Source organism: Solanum verrucosum, unplaced genomic scaffold, assembly GCF_900185275.1.
Source record: "Solanum verrucosum unplaced genomic scaffold, falcon-dt-bn FXZP01000261.1, whole genome shotgun sequence".
In the NCBI taxonomy this organism is placed as follows: domain Eukaryota; kingdom Viridiplantae; phylum Streptophyta; class Magnoliopsida; order Solanales; family Solanaceae; genus Solanum; species Solanum verrucosum.
This window is the reverse complement of record NW_026019969.1, coordinates 2,877,647-2,895,609: the sequence shown is the minus strand read 5'-3', so window position 1 is coordinate 2,895,609 and position 17,963 is coordinate 2,877,647. Positions and strand designations below refer to the sequence as shown.

Sequence of the window (17,963 nt, the reverse complement as noted above, 5' to 3'; positions counted from 1 at the left end):
TCACTTATTTTTTGCCCACAATACAAACTAGCAGGTCACAGTCAGAACTGGGCTGACAAAAGCGGGTCCAGAAAACGTTTCCTTCGGCCCAAAAACAACAAGCATGTGTTTGGTTCGGTGGTTGACAAGTTCTCCTCAACTCTCACTTACCCCTTTCCTACCACAATTCACCTAGTACATTTTGTTTTATTTTTTGTGTGTTTCACATATACATTTTATATTACTTAATAATCATTTTTTCCTTTCATTTGGGACTGTTTTGGTTAAGTTATTTGAATTAAGTGCTTCATGGACGTAAAAGTATATACTATTAATGTGGCATTGAGTGTTGTGTTAATGATGAGGAGCTGAGGCGAAGAATGGTTTTTTTGTAAAGGAAAATCTCACCACGCATCATACCATAATAGGAAAATTAGGATCAATCATCTTCACTTTTCTCCGACACAATTATTTGTTAGGTTGTAGCAAAGAAAAACTCTCTATATGTAAGCTCGTTCACATTGTCGGTCTCAAGTTTGAATAAAGGAGAGAGATTGCAAGGATCAATCGAAATAACCTCTCTATTCTATAACTATATGAATTAGGCTGTGTCTATCTTATCCTCTTCAAACCATACTTACGAAATTACACTAAATTTGTGGATGTTGTTAGTAAAGAAAACAAAAGACAACTAACTACTAACGTCTTTTAGGAGGGCAAAATAATAAATAGTACTTAATATTACAAGATTGAAAGAAAGAGGGGTTAAACGTAGTTTGGTAAGAAGTATAAGGAAGAAATGTAATTATGCAAGAAGTTTGTCTCGAAGCGGCGGGTGAACTCAGAAACCAACATCGAAACGTCGTAGTCACCGAGTTTCGGCCATGTCAATCTGCCCAAAGTTTGCCGGTCACCGACGGTGGGTCTACACCTCAATCAACTTCACCCACTTGTTCTCAACTACCGCCGGCGCCATCGCCAGCGCCGGCACCGCCGTTGATGACCCCTTCAAAACCCACCCGTCGTACCAGCACCTCGCTACCATCAAATCCAAATCGGAGCTTCTCCAATCCTACACCGTCACCCCACCCATCAAACCATGGCCCCGATACCTCTCCCATAAAAATCTCATCTCACTCGTCAAATCCCAGCATGATGTTAACCTTTCCCTCCAAATTTTTCACCACGCTGGCAACTTCCACCCTGGTTTTTTCCATAACTACGAAACCTACCACTCCATCATCAACAAGCTCTGTCGTGCTCGGGCCTTTGATAAAGTAGAGACCCTTTTAGCTGAATTGCGAAATTCCACCATCAAATGTGGGGAAGTTTTGTTTATTAATGTGATTCGGAACTATGGGATTGCTAGTAAGCCCAAATTGGCCCTTAAGACCTTTCTGCGAATTGAAAAATTTGGAGTTCAGAGGTCAGTGAGATCATTTAATGCTTTATTGAATGCTTTAGTACAAAACAAAGAGTATGATTTTGTTTACGCTTTGTTTAAGAATTGCCAGAAGAAGTTGCATATAACGCCCAGTGTGTTTACTTGTAATATCTTGTTGAATGCTCTATGTAAGAAAGACGATACTAATAGTGCAATTAAAGTTCTTGATGAGATGCCTGTGATGGGAATAGTTCCCAATGTTGTGAGCTACACAACTATTTTGGGCTGTTATGTATCACTTGGTGATTTAGTGGGCGCGAAGAGGATGTTTGATGAAATTATTGACAGAGGGTGGTTGCCTGATGCAACGACGTACACTATCTTGATGCATGGTTATGTTAAGCAAGGGAAATTTATTGATGCAGCTAAGATAATGGATGAGATGGAGGACAATGGGATTGGGCCAAATGAAGTGACGTATGGAATTATGATTGAGGCATTTTGCAAGGAAACGAAGTCCGGTGAAGCTGTTAATTTACTTAATGATATGCTAGATAAGAGGTATATACCAAGCCCAACACTTTGCTCTAAGGTGATTGACGTCTTGTGTGAAGAGGGGAAGGTTGAGGAGGCGTGTGATTTGTGGAAGAAACTATTGGTAAAAAATTGTACTCCAGATAATACAATATTGAGCACACTTATTCACTGGCTCTGTAAGAAGGGACAGATTTGGGAAGCAAGGAAATTGTTTGACGAGTTTGAGAAGAGTTCGAGTCCTAGTGTTTTGACATATAACATGCTTATTGCAGGGATGTGTGAGAAAGGAAAGCTGCATGAAGCTGGGAGGTTATGGGATGACATGGTAGACAAGGGTTGTGTTCCTAATGCTTTTACTTACAACATGTTGATCAAAGGTTTTTGCAAAGTTGGAAATGCAAAGGAAGGAATTAGAGTTCTGGAAGAGATGCTTGACAAAGGCTGTCACCCAAACAAATCTACTTATTCCATCTTAATCAAGGGGCTTCTTGACTCTGAACTCAACGCAGAAGTTTTACGGGTGCTTGCACTGGCTGCATCAGGTGATGTTGATTCTGAAACTTGGGGAGTCCTTGTGGCCAAGTTTGTTACTAATGTTCAAAATGTATGTTCCGTTTTGGATAAGACATTGTCAGAGAATGAAGTGTAAATGTTTGTTCTAATGTTCCTCATACCCAACATCTGATTCTAAAGTGGGAGCAAGCATGGTTCACAAAAGAATTACCCATTAATGAGAGTATTGTTCGTGCAGGCTCCCCCTGTGCAAACATTTCATAGTTCAGAAGAACCTTGATATTCTTTGGACGACAATGTCGGAGCCATTTGTGGAAGGAGGCTGGAAAATGAACATATGAAGCATGGGCTATGCTGTTTTATGACAACATAAAAGGCGTCAAAGAAGTAAAAGGGAATGGCTTTTTAACCATGTATACAGCTCTAGTACTGTATTTCTCTGAGATAGAGTAGGTTAATTAATATTGTTGGAAATTATGTCCTTATTATGTGTAAAGGAAGGACATACTTGGAGAATCAATCCCTTTGCTCTTTACATAAATATTTACACTACATCATCACGAAATGTCCTCTTCCTTTCTTCACATATAAGTAGAAAGAAAACTATGACCATAAGAAACTCTTCTTGCACTTGTCCAATCACATTACAACCAAAAGAAGAAGAAGAGAGATATCTATGGAAGAAAAGAAGCAAAGCCTTGAAGAAAAAATGTCTACTTAGAGATATGATTCTTATGCCAAGCAAACTTGCAAAAAATTATCTTGCTGCACATGTCAAAGTTGCTTCCGGAATTGTTCCAATATGTGGCCAAAATGTAGAGGGGATTTCATTTATGTCCATTTGATTAATAAAATGAATCAGGCGTTCTCTCCCTGGCCTTGTTGGTAATTTGCTGAGAAAAAAAAAATGCTTCATGAGGAGGCAAGCATCATAACTGGCTAAGATGCCTTTATCTTCTTCATTGAAGTTAACACTTTTGCTATTTCCTGAACTTCTTTCTTACTGCTTCTAGTATTTCTGTCTTGTTTACAAAGACTAATTCTCAAGACATCTTATATATTTAGCCTTTAGTCTATGACATCTAACATCATCCTGGTTCAATTCCAATGTATATCCATCTTTTAGGGTAGGGTAATTCCACTGAGTTCTTATATACCTAGTAGGGTTCCTATATCCTAGCACATACCTATAAAAATAGCTTCGTAATTTCTGCAGCAAAACTTAGCTTTTCTTCACCTCTATGATGGTCATGTGCAATTCATATGTATGTTATGAAGATTTGCACTCTAGAGATTTGTTTTTCGGATAATTGCATTTTTTGTCCCTCAGTAATTGGTAAAATTTGATTTTGATCATTGTGATCCCCAACATTGAACATCTAACCTTCAACAATTTTAAATGTTTGCTTTGGTCCTTCAGTAACAAACTCTCACAAAGCCTCGACTGCTTTAGCTGTATGTATACTTATTTTTTAGCATATCCACGTTTTGAGGATATTTGCTGAGATTGCTTGGACCTGTTGTTTTTTTGGCAAATACTCACTGCATGGTTCTTTCTGTGATTACTCTCCATGCTTTTCCTGTTTGATTTGTTTTTTATGGTTGTACATTAGATGATTTTGTCTTACTGATGTCAAAGGAAGTGGTCATCTAAAATTGTAGGGAAGTCCTTTATCTTCAATACACTTTACATCTTATTACTGTTTCTCAGTGATTGGAAAATAGCTTTGAAAAGGTCAGGAATTTTTTCATTAAGATTCTTGCTGGTACATATAGAGAACCACATTGATTTTGGTCCTAGATGCAATGGCTGTTAAATCTGAGGTAGTTGTATAAGTTATAACAATGGACAAATGGTACTTCTTGGTTGCAGAAAATTAACTGATGGACTCACTGAATATACCAGATAAATCTGTAAGTTAGCTGACGTTGTTGATCTTATATAAGATCGAAAGCAATATCGTGGGAGCTAACTGCAGGGCTAGCTATTCTGTAACCATATTGAACTGAAGTGTCTGGTAAGTTTTTTAGTCCTTTTGTCTGAATTCAAATTGGCTATAGGGTACTAGCCTCTTCATTTTTGGTCTCTCATCACTAAATTTTGCTGTAGGAGCAAGGAGCGAAGCAGTTGGAGTTCTTTTTATAAGGGTACCATTTCCAGGTATATGATACTGAGAACTCTCAAGAATCTAGCTCATCATAGTCCTTTCGCTCGTTCTATCTCATACAACATGACAGCAGCAGCTAGCTGATTTCAAAGTGCCTGTGTGGATTTGCAGTACTAAAGGTGTGTTGATTGTTTGTGGTTCAATCAAATTGTTAGTTTTATGGAAGCTTAAGCTATTGTATGTGTCACTTAAAACTTAAATAGTGATATCAAGAAGAGGTTTTCTTAACTTTGCCTCTTTTTTTTTTCCAGCATAAAGTAAATGGTTCCCTTCATCTCAACAAGTCAACTTGAGTACAAGAGCACGTTTCCATTGTACTGAAGGTCTATAAGAAAAGAAAAATAGCTCATCCTGTGGAAATCCTGACCTCGTGGAATGTTCTCTCTTCATAAAAGTCTTTTATGTATTATTTGACACATGGAACATCAAGTACGAGCAATACTGAAACAAAAGTCGTGCATGTTACACAATTCAGGTTTCAAGAGTCAAACATTTTATGAATACTATTGGTCACAAAAATTGATGTCATCAAATTTTTAGAAAAAGACTCATTTATGTCATCCGTTGAAAGTTTGGCTCATTTGTGCCATTGATGTTAAAGAAAAGGCTCATCCATGCCATTTTTCTTAACTCTGATTTTGCAAAATCATTTTTCCACCCCAAACTAGGTTTGACACTTTTTAATTAGAGTTTTTGGATTATATTTACACTTTTTGCTTCTTTTTCTTTAAGAATACCAAGAGCACATGAAGAACATAAACAACTCCCAAATTTTCAACATCTTCAATTCTTCATGAAATCATCTCAAATTTTAGCTACATCATTAATTTATTTATTTTTTAAAAAAAAACTAAAATTCTAAAATCATTTGTGGAGTTTAAAAAATTCACTCATATTTAAATAAATATTCTAAAAAAATGAAAATCAGTCCCAATTTTTTAAAATTTTGCTTTGATTCGTGTTTTTGAGTTGTTTTTTTTATATTAGATCTCTGTTGCCTAGTGTTTTTTGAGTTTATGTTCAAAATGTCAAATGATTTGAAGTTGTGGAGAAGATTCTATCATTAAAGAATTTGAAGTTTAGAAACATCGAAAGAATTTCAAGTGGGTCTTGTTGAGTTAGGTTGAATTCAAGCTCAAAAAGATATTGAGTTTTGGTATCTAGCTCGGAGGGAAACTATCCTTGAAATTTGAAGCGATTTCGTGAAGAATTGAACAAGTTTGAAATTTGGAAATTGTTAATGTTCTTTATGCGTTTTTGGTGTTCCTAAATAGAAGCAAAAATGTATATTTGATCCAAAAACACCAATTGAAAAGTGTTAAACCTTGCTGGGGTGTAAAAAATGGTTTTGCAAAACTGGAGTTTAAAAAAAATGGCATGAATGAGCATTTTCTTTAACAACAATGATATAGATGAATTAATTTTTTAACGGATGACATAAATGAACCTTTTCTGAAAATTTGATGATATATTTGAGACTTTTCCCTGTAAAATATATGAAAAAATTAGAATCAAACTAAGATTTGTGGAAAGAATAATTTTCTTCTGCAACTTGTGCACAATGGTTTCAGTTAAAAGTCCTCCAACAAGAAAAGGAGAATTTCTTATCGGCCGCAAGCCAATAATGGGAACTCGTATGTGGAGCAGAATTGGCCGTTTTTAGTCTTCTTGTCATACTAATTTTTCAAACTTGTAACCTTTATGTTTTTCTTATTGGAGATTTTTAATTTTATACCTTAGATATCTAAAGTAATAAATAAGTAACATTTGCCAAATTGAAAGTGAAGATAGTCATTTAGTTCTATTGATTTTAAAATTCGTATGAGATTTTTGTACTTTAAATTAGTTGCATATTAATTCAAATAAATATTGTTAGAATAATGTACTGTAATTAAAGTATTTAAGTTTTATATATATGAATTTAATTAAAAGTTCATTTTATTTGGGTTTTATCCATCCTGGAATGCAAATGAATAGCCCATTCCAAATTACATGGGGTACGAAGTCAAGTAAATAAAGATAAAACATGTCAATATACTTCTTTTCTTTTTTTGGGTTTTTGTTTGCATTAGAGTATCATTTAGAGAAAACACTTTCTACTATAGAATTTTTCATACTCAAAATTATGAAAATCTCTAATTAAAAAAGGATTTATCTTCTCCAAATCCATTAATGATAAACATGTTACATGTCGATACACAAGTGACATATTTTGTAGTTTTGTCAAATTGGATGTGATCTTTTACTGGTTCAATCTGATTAGTCCTAAGAAAAATAATTTCGAATTTCTCTGTCCCAATGATAAAATAGAGTTGTGTTTAAGCTCAAAGGATCATTAAAAATCACAACTGAGAGGTCTAAAAAATAAATACTTCCATTTTTTTCCAAGTATCTAAAATTAAGAAAAAAGTTGAGATTTAAAGTAATATTCAAAATTGTGAATTTAAATCATCTATTTTGTGACAGCTAAATTCCACCTTATTCGTGACAATTATATCAAAATATTTGTGATGACAATACAAGTTCGAGATCACGCTTTTAGGTATTTGAATCGGACCAAATTCATCAAACTAAGATGAAGTTGAAAAGCTCATACATTTAGTTTTAAAGAAAAACTCACATAGACTTCTTAAAATTGACATACTTTGAAGATCACAACCCTCATCATTCTTGAAATCAAATACAAATTATAACTTATTATAATTTGTTATTGTACAATTCTTTTGTTCATAATTTTTATGTGGTGTGAAATTAGGTCTCAGGTGGTATCTCATTAAATTTCTAATGTGAGACTTTTGTCACCCCACTTCATGTCTGTGCTTATTTCTTATGAGAATTGTTCAAGCCTTATAAGGAGTCCATCCATCTCATTAACCAACAATGTGGTACTTTTTTCATTCTTTAACCGTATAGCTCAAAAAACTCAAAAGTAAATAAGAATATAAGGTGATCGACAACATTAACATAGGTTATTGTGGGACGATTAAACTCTTTAATTAAATTTTTTGAATTTAAGCTCTTGGACACTGAAAAAATTATACTATTAAAATGCCTTTCCTCCACCCTCTAAAGTAAGTCCTGTAATATGTAAATTCAAATTTAATCAAATTTCAATAGAAACGCAAAACATGTGAAAGAAGAAAAAAAAGCACAAGTGACAAAACTTGGTATTATCCTTTCCAAATCTTGAACGCGGTCTTTACTTTCCCGGGACCGGAACACGGCCTTGAAATGGCACGTATGGTTATTTTTTAATTTAGTCAACAGCACGAGTCCACTGTCCAACCAAGCATTTTTCTGCCATGATACAAATTTAATAGAATTGTTAATACAAGTTTTGAACACTGAGCTTAGACCATCTCCAATCCACCTTTATTTTACTCTCCATTCTCTATATTTAGAGAGTAAAATAGAGAATAGGCACTCCAACCCACCTCCAAATCACCCTCTATTCTTCAAATTTAGAGAGTTGAATAGTAGTTCTCCAAAATAGAGAATAGACACTCCAACCCACCTCCAAATCACCCTTTATTCTTCAAATTTAGAGAGTTGAATAGTAGTTCTCCAAATTTGGAGAACTACTATTCACACTCTCTATTTCACTTTTTCATTATTTTATTATTATTTCTATTACTTTCTAATTAACATATTATTTTACATATATTTCCATTAATTAAATATCTAATATTCATAATTCTTTTTTAAATGTAATATAATATTTTAAAAAAATATTATTTAATATATACTATTTTAATTTCAAATTAATAGTATTTTTTTTTTCTAATTTTCGTGAATAATAAAATTTTATTTTATTATTAATTTTCATTATAAAGAATATGCAAAATTAAAATGGCAAGATGAAAAAATTTAATTAAAAAATACAATACATGATATGATAATTTAAATACAAGATAACAATATAATACATAACATAATAATTTAAATACAAGAGAACAATATAATACATAACATAATAATTTAAATACAAGATAACAATACAATATGGTACATAACATAATAATTTAAATACAAGATAAAATACAATACATAACATAATAATTAATTGATCACAACAATAATTTAGAAATCCGGTAGGTGGTTTTCAGATTTAGCACTATTCGAAAAAAAATTAGGATATGATTCCGAGAATTGTTGTGATTGTGGTTGTGATTGCGATTGTGACTGCGGTAGTGATTGTCGATTTCTTTTTTCAAGTATTCGTTGTGGTTCTCGTTGCAGGTAATCAGAAATATTTGGATCACTAATAGTTTCTAAATTTTTCATTAAAATTTTAGTTTCGTCTCTAAATTCCTTGGCTTTGATATATTTATCTAGCCTTTTGCCGTCTTGTTGTTTGGATGTAGCAGATTTTGATAACATCTTCCCAAGTCGATTATTTTTGGTTTCGAAAAGTTTCATAGCTGATGAAAGACCTTCATCTTTTGATCTCTTTAATTTTGATTTCTTCACCCCAATAGAGCATTCAGATGAAGTGTAATGACTTGAAAAATTCTCATTTAAATTAAGTGAAAAACATGATATGTTAGGAGATGATACTATAGGTGATGTAGGACTAGGAGCCTCAGACTCCGATGATTGCAAAGTAGAGCCTTGTCCTCGAACTTTTTTCTTTCCGGTGTTGATATCCTTTAACTTTTCAAAATCTTTCATTAGATTCCATACATGATCAAACTTAAAACCTTTTTTATAAGTTGATTCTTGCATAAGTAGCATTTTTGCTTGATTAATCTGCAAAAATATGAATCAAAATTATGTAAGTAAATATATATAAATATTATACTGCACAACATGATAATTGAGGATGAACGTGATCTCAATGCACCAATTCAAGATGTCGTAGAGGCTCCAACTCCACCTATAGAAATGGTGGTAGATGAAAATCTTCGGTTTGAACAATTTTTAGCTAGATATAAAAAAATTAAGGACAAAAATGCTTATTTTGAACTTTGCAATGCATTAATAGAGCATTTATGGGAGCAACGTAATAATTTTGAAAATTGAGTGTTTATGTAATTGTATGTCACTTTTATTTGAATTTATCCCCTAATTTATGTATTATATTATATTTTCTTGCAATTTATGTTTTTAAAAAATTTTGAATAAAAAATAATTTTATATCACATTAAAAATTATATAAAGTAATTATTTGGGAAAAAGAAATAAATGATTTATATTATGAAATAAGAAAATAAGAATGAAATAGAAATAATAATATAATATTGATTAGAGAGAAAAATATTCCTTTTTAAAGAATAAAATAGAGAATTAGATTGAAGTTAATTGTCTGAAAAAATAGAGAATTCTATATTTAAAGAGTAAAATAGAGGAATGGATCGGAGATGCCCTTTAAAACAAAAGAATAATTGCATGAAAAGGTAGAAATAGACCTGGAAAGTAGAAATAAATGATCGATAGTATCTATATGTAAAAGTAAAAAATGGAAGAAGCCCCACGTAGAAAGAAACTTGGGCCAAGTCCTTTGTACTGTACCACTTTGGAAAAGTTCAATGCAATTTCTCAATCTACTTTGTTAATCTTCTTCTTATTATTACTTCCTGGAATTTTCGCCTGCATTTCTTGCCAAAACCAAAATATCATGTATCTCGAGTTTGGGTTTCGATTTTTCCAATTTGTTTTTTTTCAGCTAACTCTCTAGCACAGTCAACAAGGCATTTGATTATTTGAGTTGGGCTATCAAATTTTTACAATTCTTGCCAAGACTTTGTAACATAACAACCCTTAATCAGGTCAGCTATCTATATTATCATATTTAGTATAATTTTCGTTGACTTAAACAAGTCTCCTTGCTCTACTTGTTTTGTTCCCTTTTGCTTCAAATTCCGTTTCTTGATCTTGAGCATTTTTTCATCTCATGTTCTTGAAAAAGCTGTAAAATTGAGAAAGTTTTTACCAAGATTTCAACTTTTGTGTTCTCAAGCTAAAACCCCAAAACACAATTTGCTTGAGCATATAAAGTTTGGAGACGAAATTCAAGCTCATTTATTCTGTATCCTGAGCTGTAGCAATTTGATTTTGTGTTTTACAACTTTTAAGTAGTGTGTGTTTTGTGAGGAGAATTTTAGTAGCTCAGTTGGTTGGGTTAACTAACTGAACTCAGTTCGATTCCCCACCTTGTAATCCCCTCCTCATATCCCCAATATTTATAGTACATATTTTTTAAAGTGGGTGTTCTGATACTTGGAAGCTATAATGAAGGTTTCTTGAGGTAAGATGAAGTAAAGTGAAGGCTTTTCCTCCCGTGGAATTACTACTTCCTAGATTGAATCACATGAGATGAGATAGCCTCAACTTTGGTCCTTGAGAGTTTTTCCGGGCTGAAAACATGGTGCCAGATATGATTTGTGGTCCTTTTGCAGATCTCCTCTCTTCAACTATGGAGTGCATCCTTGAAATAGTACTTACTTCCAAGAATGTCTTTATAGAAAGAAAGAGTTTTGCAGAACTTTCAGCTTATTTGAATCGTATTGTTCCTTTTCTTAAGGAGATCAATAGGAAGAACATTGCTGATTCCACACCCTGGGAAAATGTTATACAAATTCTTAACCGACAGACGGTGGATGCAAGGCAACTTATCTTGGAATGCAGTAAGAAAAACAAGGTCTATCTCTTAATGAATTGTCGGCTTATTGCAAAGCGCATACAAAATATCACCAGGGAAATTAGCCGTGCATTAAGTTGCATTCCTTTAGCTTCTCTTGACATTTCTTCGGGTATAAAGGAAGAGATTGTCCAGGTGATTGATAGTATGCGTACAGCGGAGTTTAAAACAGCCATAGCTGAAGAAGAGATTTTAGAGAAGATAGACTCAGGTATACATCAGAGAAATGTTGATCGGTCCTATGCCAACAAGTTGTTAGTTTCAATTGCTGAGGCCATTGGAGTTTCAACTGAAAGCTCAGCTTTAAGGAGAGAATTTGAAGAATTCAAAGATGAAATAAACAATGCACGGCTAAGGAAAGACCAGGCTGAAGCCTTGCAGATGGACCAAATAATTGCTCTGCTAGAAAGGGCGGATGCTGCAACATCCCGTCAGGAAAAAGAAAAGAAGTACTTCATAAAGCGGAAATCATTGGGCAATCAACCTTTGGAACCACTTCTGTCATTCTATTGCCCGATCACTCGTGAGGTTATGACTGATCCTGTTGAGACTCCTTCAGGGCATACGTTTGAAAGGTGTGCAATAGAGAAGTGGTTGGCAGAGGGAAATTTGTGTCCCATGACATCTACACCTTTGAACAACACAATGATGCGGCCGAATAAAACTCTGCGGCAGTCAATTGAGGAATGGAAAGACCGTAATACAATGATCACTATAGCTAACATGAAATTGAAACTATCGTCTGCCGAGGAGGAAGAAGTTCTCAATTGCCTGGAACAGCTAATGGATATTTGTGAGCAGAGAGAAATTCACCGAGAATGGGTTATTATGGAGGACTATATTCCTATTCTAATCAAGCTACTGGATTTGAAAAGTAGGGATATCAGGAATCTTGTTCTTGAGGTGCTCTGCGTACTAGCAAAGGATGATAATGATGCTAAGGTACTTATTCTTTTTGAAAAATTATAGGTTTTTCAATGTGTCCTCTTTACTTTGAGGGCCTATAAGATCAAATTGTCTCTGCATTCTATATGTAAGATTATTAATCTCTCACATTGTTGGGAAATGGAAGTTGAAAACAGTGTATATGTTGAATGTTGTCACTAGGTTCAAGTCTTAACTTTAATCTTTGTGAAAATGGCTGACCAAAGATATTGACTTTGTTCATATTCATCCGACAATGTCACCATGGTTGGGGCACAACAATTTCAGTATCATGAAAAGCCTAAGAGGGTACTGACAGTGTAGAAAAGCCACATAGGATGTGAGCACCATATGATCCACTTTGGTGCATTGTGGACCTCACACAATTTTCTAAATAAATAATTTAAATGTCATTAGGTATGAGTATGAGATCCATTACTGCCCAGTTCAGTCAGAAATGGCATTTCGTCGTACCATATGAAAAAATGCTGTTAGTTCAAGTAGTTCTAGTGCAATAAGGATCTCTCACAGTTAATCGCTGATGTGAGACATATTGGGCCAAAGTGCATTTGAAAATCTATACTAGGTATTTGCTTTAGAGAGAGAGAGAGAGAGAGAGCCTTTGTAGTATATCATGCTCTTTAAGGTTAAATTCATTTCTGGGCTTATGGAAATTAGCTGTTGAAATTTTATGGTATGTGTAGTTTCCTATGATTTTTGTTAGGAAAATCGTACATTCTTTCTAACAGTTTCATATGATTCTAGGTCTGGCAATTTTATAGGCCTACACATTGAGTTGATGTGTATGCCGGAAAATATCACCCTTACCATATTAGAAATCCTGGTGAGTTTGATGTGATAATGCAAAATTTTGTAGTACAAACCTCTGAGCAATTAACACCCTTGAGGAGAGTATGTTTCTCCAGTTGTATGTATTTGTATTTCCCCTGACCTGGACTCCCGCATTTCTGTCATTTAGATCTTGTTGCTTTTCTGTATTTTTCCTATATATACTTATGGTTTCAGACATGTGATGTTGAAATGTCATGCTTCTCGCCCAGACTAGAACTAGATCCAATACAATGTCAACTAAATGGGCATGAAGTCATTTACTTGCATATATGAATATTTGGAATATGGTATTAATCAGAATGAATTATTTGGAATATGGTATTAATCAGAATGAATTATTTGGAATATGGTATAATCAGAATCAATTATTTGTTATCACGCGCAGAGTGTAATATCACATACCTGCAAACTTGATAGTTTTAATGAGTTGTTGAAGGCTCTCACATTAAGTGTATTGCAGGAAAGAATTGCTGAAGTTGATAGTGCATTGGAATCTATTGTTCGCTCACTTGGACGTCGCATTGGTGAAAGGAAGTCAGCAGTAGCATTGTTACTGGAATTGTCAAATTGCAAGTCAGTTCAGGAGTCCATTGGGAAGGTTCAAGGTTGCATACTTCTGTTAGTTACTATGTCAAGCTGTGATGACAACAAAGCTGCCAAAGATGCAAGAGACGTTTTGGAGAACATTTCATTTTCTGATGACAATGTTATCCTGATGGCCCAGGCCAACTATTTCAAGTACTTGTTGCAACGCCTTTCTTCAGGTTAGTTTCTCAATCATATTGCCGTCTTTGACCTTTAAGAACCCCGACACTTTTCTGATGTGGGTTCTTAGTTTTTGGTTTGGATAACTTGATGAATATATAGAAACCTGAGAATGGTTAAGTTTGTCGCAGTTGCCGGATCTTTCTCAGTTTGCATGTCATTAGTTACCAAGATCTGGGAGCTTGATGAGAACAGTTTTTTTTTTTAAAAAATAATAATTTGGAATCCCTTACACATTGTGATATACTTGGGCAATTTAATGGAGGATGGCACCAGAAAAAAATTCAGCATTAAACCAATAGCATTATTACTTATGTAATCTTGTGCGGCACGGTAGATCTTTGAGATTGTATAGTTTACAGTTGACAATATTACAAATAGTTTCTATAACTGTGTTATCCAGTATTGACTTATTCTTCCATTTTTTATACATGTTTTTCTCTTTGCTTCGATTATCGTACTATTTGTTGTTACTACTGTTCTTTTATCCATTATTTTCATCATGGCTTCTTCATTAATGTATTTCCTTTTCATACCTGCTTTAAAATGTTTTACTTGAGACGAGGGTCTATCATGAACAACCTCTCTATCACAAGATAGGGGTAAAGCATGCGTACATACCACCTTCCCCAAACTGGGTATGTTGTTGTAATATTAAAAATAGTTCCTATGGCACAAATTGAGTTTGTAATGCCTCCTAATGTACTTCTTGGAAATTTTAAATTGTGAAGTTCTCCTGCTCTTAACAAATGTATACATATAAGCTGTGTCAGATTGACTCCTTTTTGGTTCGAATGGTTCCACTCTTGTTATTGAGCATGGATGAATTCTCTATTTCTTTGTAATGGTAGTAGAGTATCAGTTACAAGTTTGTCAACAGCACATTTGTTTTTCTTTTTTCAATATAATGTTGCCAAAGCCGCAAAGTGCCCAATACATTTAGCAAAATCTTACAGTTATGTCCATTGATAGGAGTGATGACAGAAGAATTCAATGTGGATACTTGGACACACAATTCAGTAGAAGAGCAAAATTTACATTCAACAGCTTCTTGTATTAGAGTCTGCTCTAATATTTGCTTACTTATGGAGTACTAAATCATTACCATTAATTATCTTCTCCTTACCTAACAGGATCCAGTGATGTGAAGCTCCTAATGGCAAAAACCTTAGGAGAGATGGAGTTGACAGATCATAATAAGTCATCTCTATTTGAGGAGGGAGTTCTAGATTCCCTTCTTTCCTTGTTGTCCCATGGTGAAGTTGAAGTGAAACAAGCAGGCGTGAAAGCTCTTCTAAACCTCTCTAGTTTACCAAGGAATGGACAGGAGATGATCAGAAAAGGTGTTATGCGTCCACTGCTTGATATGTTGTACCGTCACACAGCTTCCCAAAGTCTGCGGGAACTTGTAGCCGCCACTATTACAAAACTTGCCTTCTCTGCAAGCAGTGAAGCGCTTTCACTGCTTGATGCTGATGACGACATTTATGAACTCTTTTCCCTAGTAAACTTGAATGGCCCAGCTGTGCAGCAAAGCATACTCCAGGCTTTCTGTGCCATGTGCAAGTCTCCATCTGCCGCTAATGTCAAGACCAAGCTAGCACAGGTATTCCCCTCTTAGGAAAGAAGTAGTATTTCTGAGTAATAGCATGTATCGTCATCAAGAAATCTACTTTAATCAAATAAATTCACCCATTAAGTAAGCAGCAACAGATGTGGTAACTAAAACTTGCTTTTTAGAGTTAGCTGAGTTATTAGTGTACATCCTTCTTGAAACTTGCATATGAGATGCTACCTGTTTTGAGACTTGTTATAAGCAATATCATGAGACAGCTACATAGAATTCCTTTCTGTGGAAAATGATCAAAACTCATGCTTAGCCATAACGACTGACAGACTGTTACAGTTTTATATGATTACGTTATGGTTCTTACTACTCATTTTACTTTTTGATGCTCCTGCTGTCAAGCTCCTCGATACTAAAGGATTTTTTGGATATTTCTACAAAAATATTTCATGAGTTCTATAAAAAAATCCCTTCAAAAGCTCTGAACCTGCAATATGTAAAATCGTTCTGTTCTTTTCTTTAGTTTTGTCAATCAGAGAATATCAGCAACTCGTTTCTACTCTCGCAAAATTGAACTAGGAAGTCTTGATGACTCCCTTCATTTGAATGGAATGGTGTGGTCTGAAATAGGCCAATTCTTGCAAACATGGGGTTTACATCATAATGCCAAAGCTGACCACTTCCCAAATTGAAAAACTTAATTGTTGCTCTACTTTTTCATACTATAATATAGTTAAACACAAACCCACTTATGCACCACCCTGAATGTATACACATTAACGTGTAAGTTGTGCTCTGCCCTCGACACGTTTTCTGCTATCTTTGTGCTTCCCACTCAAAATAGCGGTAGCTTTGCTGTTGAAGGTGGCTCCATTAGTATTTTATATCTTGTTTTTTTAATTTCTTTCCCACTCAATACTGAGAATGTTGCATCCACAGTGCTCAGCTGTCCAAATGCTAGTGCAATTCTGTGAGCATAGCAATTCAAATGTACGGTCAGATGCAATCAAATTATTATGTTGCTTGATTGAAAATGGCAATGGAGGTGTGATCCAGGAGTACGTGGATCAAAACTTTGTTGAAAGATTACTTAAGATCATCAAGACTTCGCAGGACGAAGAAGAGATTGTTTCTGCAATGGGGATTACCTCCAACCTTCCCAAATCTCCTCAAATCTCTGATTGGCTTTTTGCAGCGGAAGGACTTCCAGTCTTTTCTAAATATCTTGATGAGGTAAATCATAAGAGTTCCTGTAAGCTTCAGCTGGTAGAAAATGCTGTCGGGGCATTATGTCATTTCACAGTCTCAATAAACCAACCAACACAGAGGATAGCTGGCCTTGTCCCCAAGCTGATACGACTGCTAGACCTGGGAACAAGCTTGACAAAAAACCGAGCTGCAATTTGTCTTGCGCAGCTTTCAGAGAATTCACAAACACTGAGTCGTACAATCCCAAAGCGTTCGGGGTTATGGTGCTTCTCACCTTCACAAGTAGAACTTTGCCCTATTCATCGAGGGATATGCACACTAGAAACTTCATTTTGTTTGGTAGAGGCTGGCGCCGTGGGACCTCTGGTGAGGGTTCTTGGGGATCCCGATCCTGGAGCCTGTGAAGCTTCTTTGGATGCCTTATTGACTTTAATTAAGGATGAAAAACTTCAAAGTGGTGCTAAAGTTCTTGCTGAAGAAAATGCCATACCATCAATGATAAAACTACTTGATAGTCCTTCCCCTAGACTGCAAGAAAAGGTTCTGAATTCATTAGAAAGACTTTTTAGGTTGTTGGAATACAAGCAGAGGTATGGATCCTCTGCTCAAATGCCTTTAGTTGACTTGACACAACGAGGAACTAGCAACATCAAATCTGTAGCAGCAAAGGTACTTGCTCAGTTGAATGTGCTTCATGACCAGTCCTCTTATTTCTAAGGCAGAGCCATGACCCTTGAAGGCACACACAGTGCAATTAGATGAAGAAATTGGTTACAGTTAGGTTGCGACTAGAGCAAGATAGCATAAAACCCCACCTTCATGAGAAAGAACCTCAGTTAGGAAGGCAGGAGTTTGAGTGACTGAAGATTGCATGGTAGCCCTGGTTTAAGTGAAATGCAAAGCCCCTACATCTGATATCTTGTGGTGCTTTCTGGCAATCGTGGTGAACATTCAGGAAACCACTGGTAATATAATTTTTTTTTTCTTTTGAAATTCTTGCATTCTTAAGAATAGGGGTTGAGTAACAATCAAATACTTTGATAAAACCTGATTTATGTGTAAGTGGGAAACAAGCAATTTGGGCTGACCTCCCCATGATAGAGTGGTTACTCAAGTCTTTGTTGTAAAATATGTAATGGAATTCTTTAGTCATAGCCAATTGATTCACCTGTAATATATTCTGAATTCTTTACTGATCAAAGTAATAGCTTATTGATTCTTTTGTTTCTTCTTACACTTGGTTGTCATGACGGGATACTCGCTAAACTGGCAGTCTTTTCTCTTTTAGCATTTCTTTGGAATGTTGTTCATCAGCTAGCATTCCACTCATGTTTGAATTTCACTATATGTAGTTGTAAGGTCTGTTCCGTCTTCAGCTTATTGATTTTCTTTACTAAATTTGAACAATATTTGGATATGCCTTGT

General features: G+C 34.9%; 3 protein-coding genes across 3 annotated transcripts in view; all 3 read left to right on the top strand.

Moving 5' to 3' along the window:
* The window catches only part of LOC125815297 (protein LEAD-SENSITIVE 1-like), a 162,696-nt gene that overhangs the window by 102,883 nt on the left and 41,850 nt on the right, over nt 1-17,963 (top strand). The window lies entirely within an intron of this gene.
* LOC125815276 (pentatricopeptide repeat-containing protein At5g16420, mitochondrial) lies at nt 820-2,632 on the top strand. Its single transcript, XM_049494718.1, has one exon. It carries the CDS (start codon nt 864-866, stop codon nt 2,547-2,549), a length of 1,686 nt encoding a protein of 561 aa, XP_049350675.1. The 5' UTR covers nt 820-863; the 3' UTR covers nt 2,550-2,632.
* LOC125815266 (U-box domain-containing protein 44-like) lies at nt 10,845-17,770 on the top strand. The gene is made up of 4 exons (XM_049494706.1): nt 10,845-12,163; nt 13,458-13,761; nt 14,896-15,368; nt 16,269-17,770. Exons 1-4 carry the CDS (start codon nt 10,946-10,948, stop codon nt 17,253-17,255), a joined length of 2,982 nt encoding a protein of 993 aa, XP_049350663.1. The 5' UTR covers nt 10,845-10,945; the 3' UTR covers nt 17,256-17,770.

Bases quoted from the DNA above. Each gene is read 5' to 3' on its own strand.
- LOC125815276 (XM_049494718.1), top strand. From the start codon at position 864: ATGTCAATCTGCCCAAAGTTTGCCGGTCACCGACGGTGGGTCTACACC.
- LOC125815266 (XM_049494706.1), top strand. From the start codon at position 10,946: ATGGTGCCAGATATGATTTGTGGTCCTTTTGCAGATCTCCTCTCTTCA. The intron at 12,164-13,457 runs GTACTTATTCTT...AGTGTATTGCAG, and splicing joins AGGATGATAATGATGCTAAG to GAAAGAATTGCTGAAGTTGA. The intron at 15,369-16,268 runs GTATTCCCCTCT...TTGCATCCACAG, and splicing joins TCAAGACCAAGCTAGCACAG to TGCTCAGCTGTCCAAATGCT.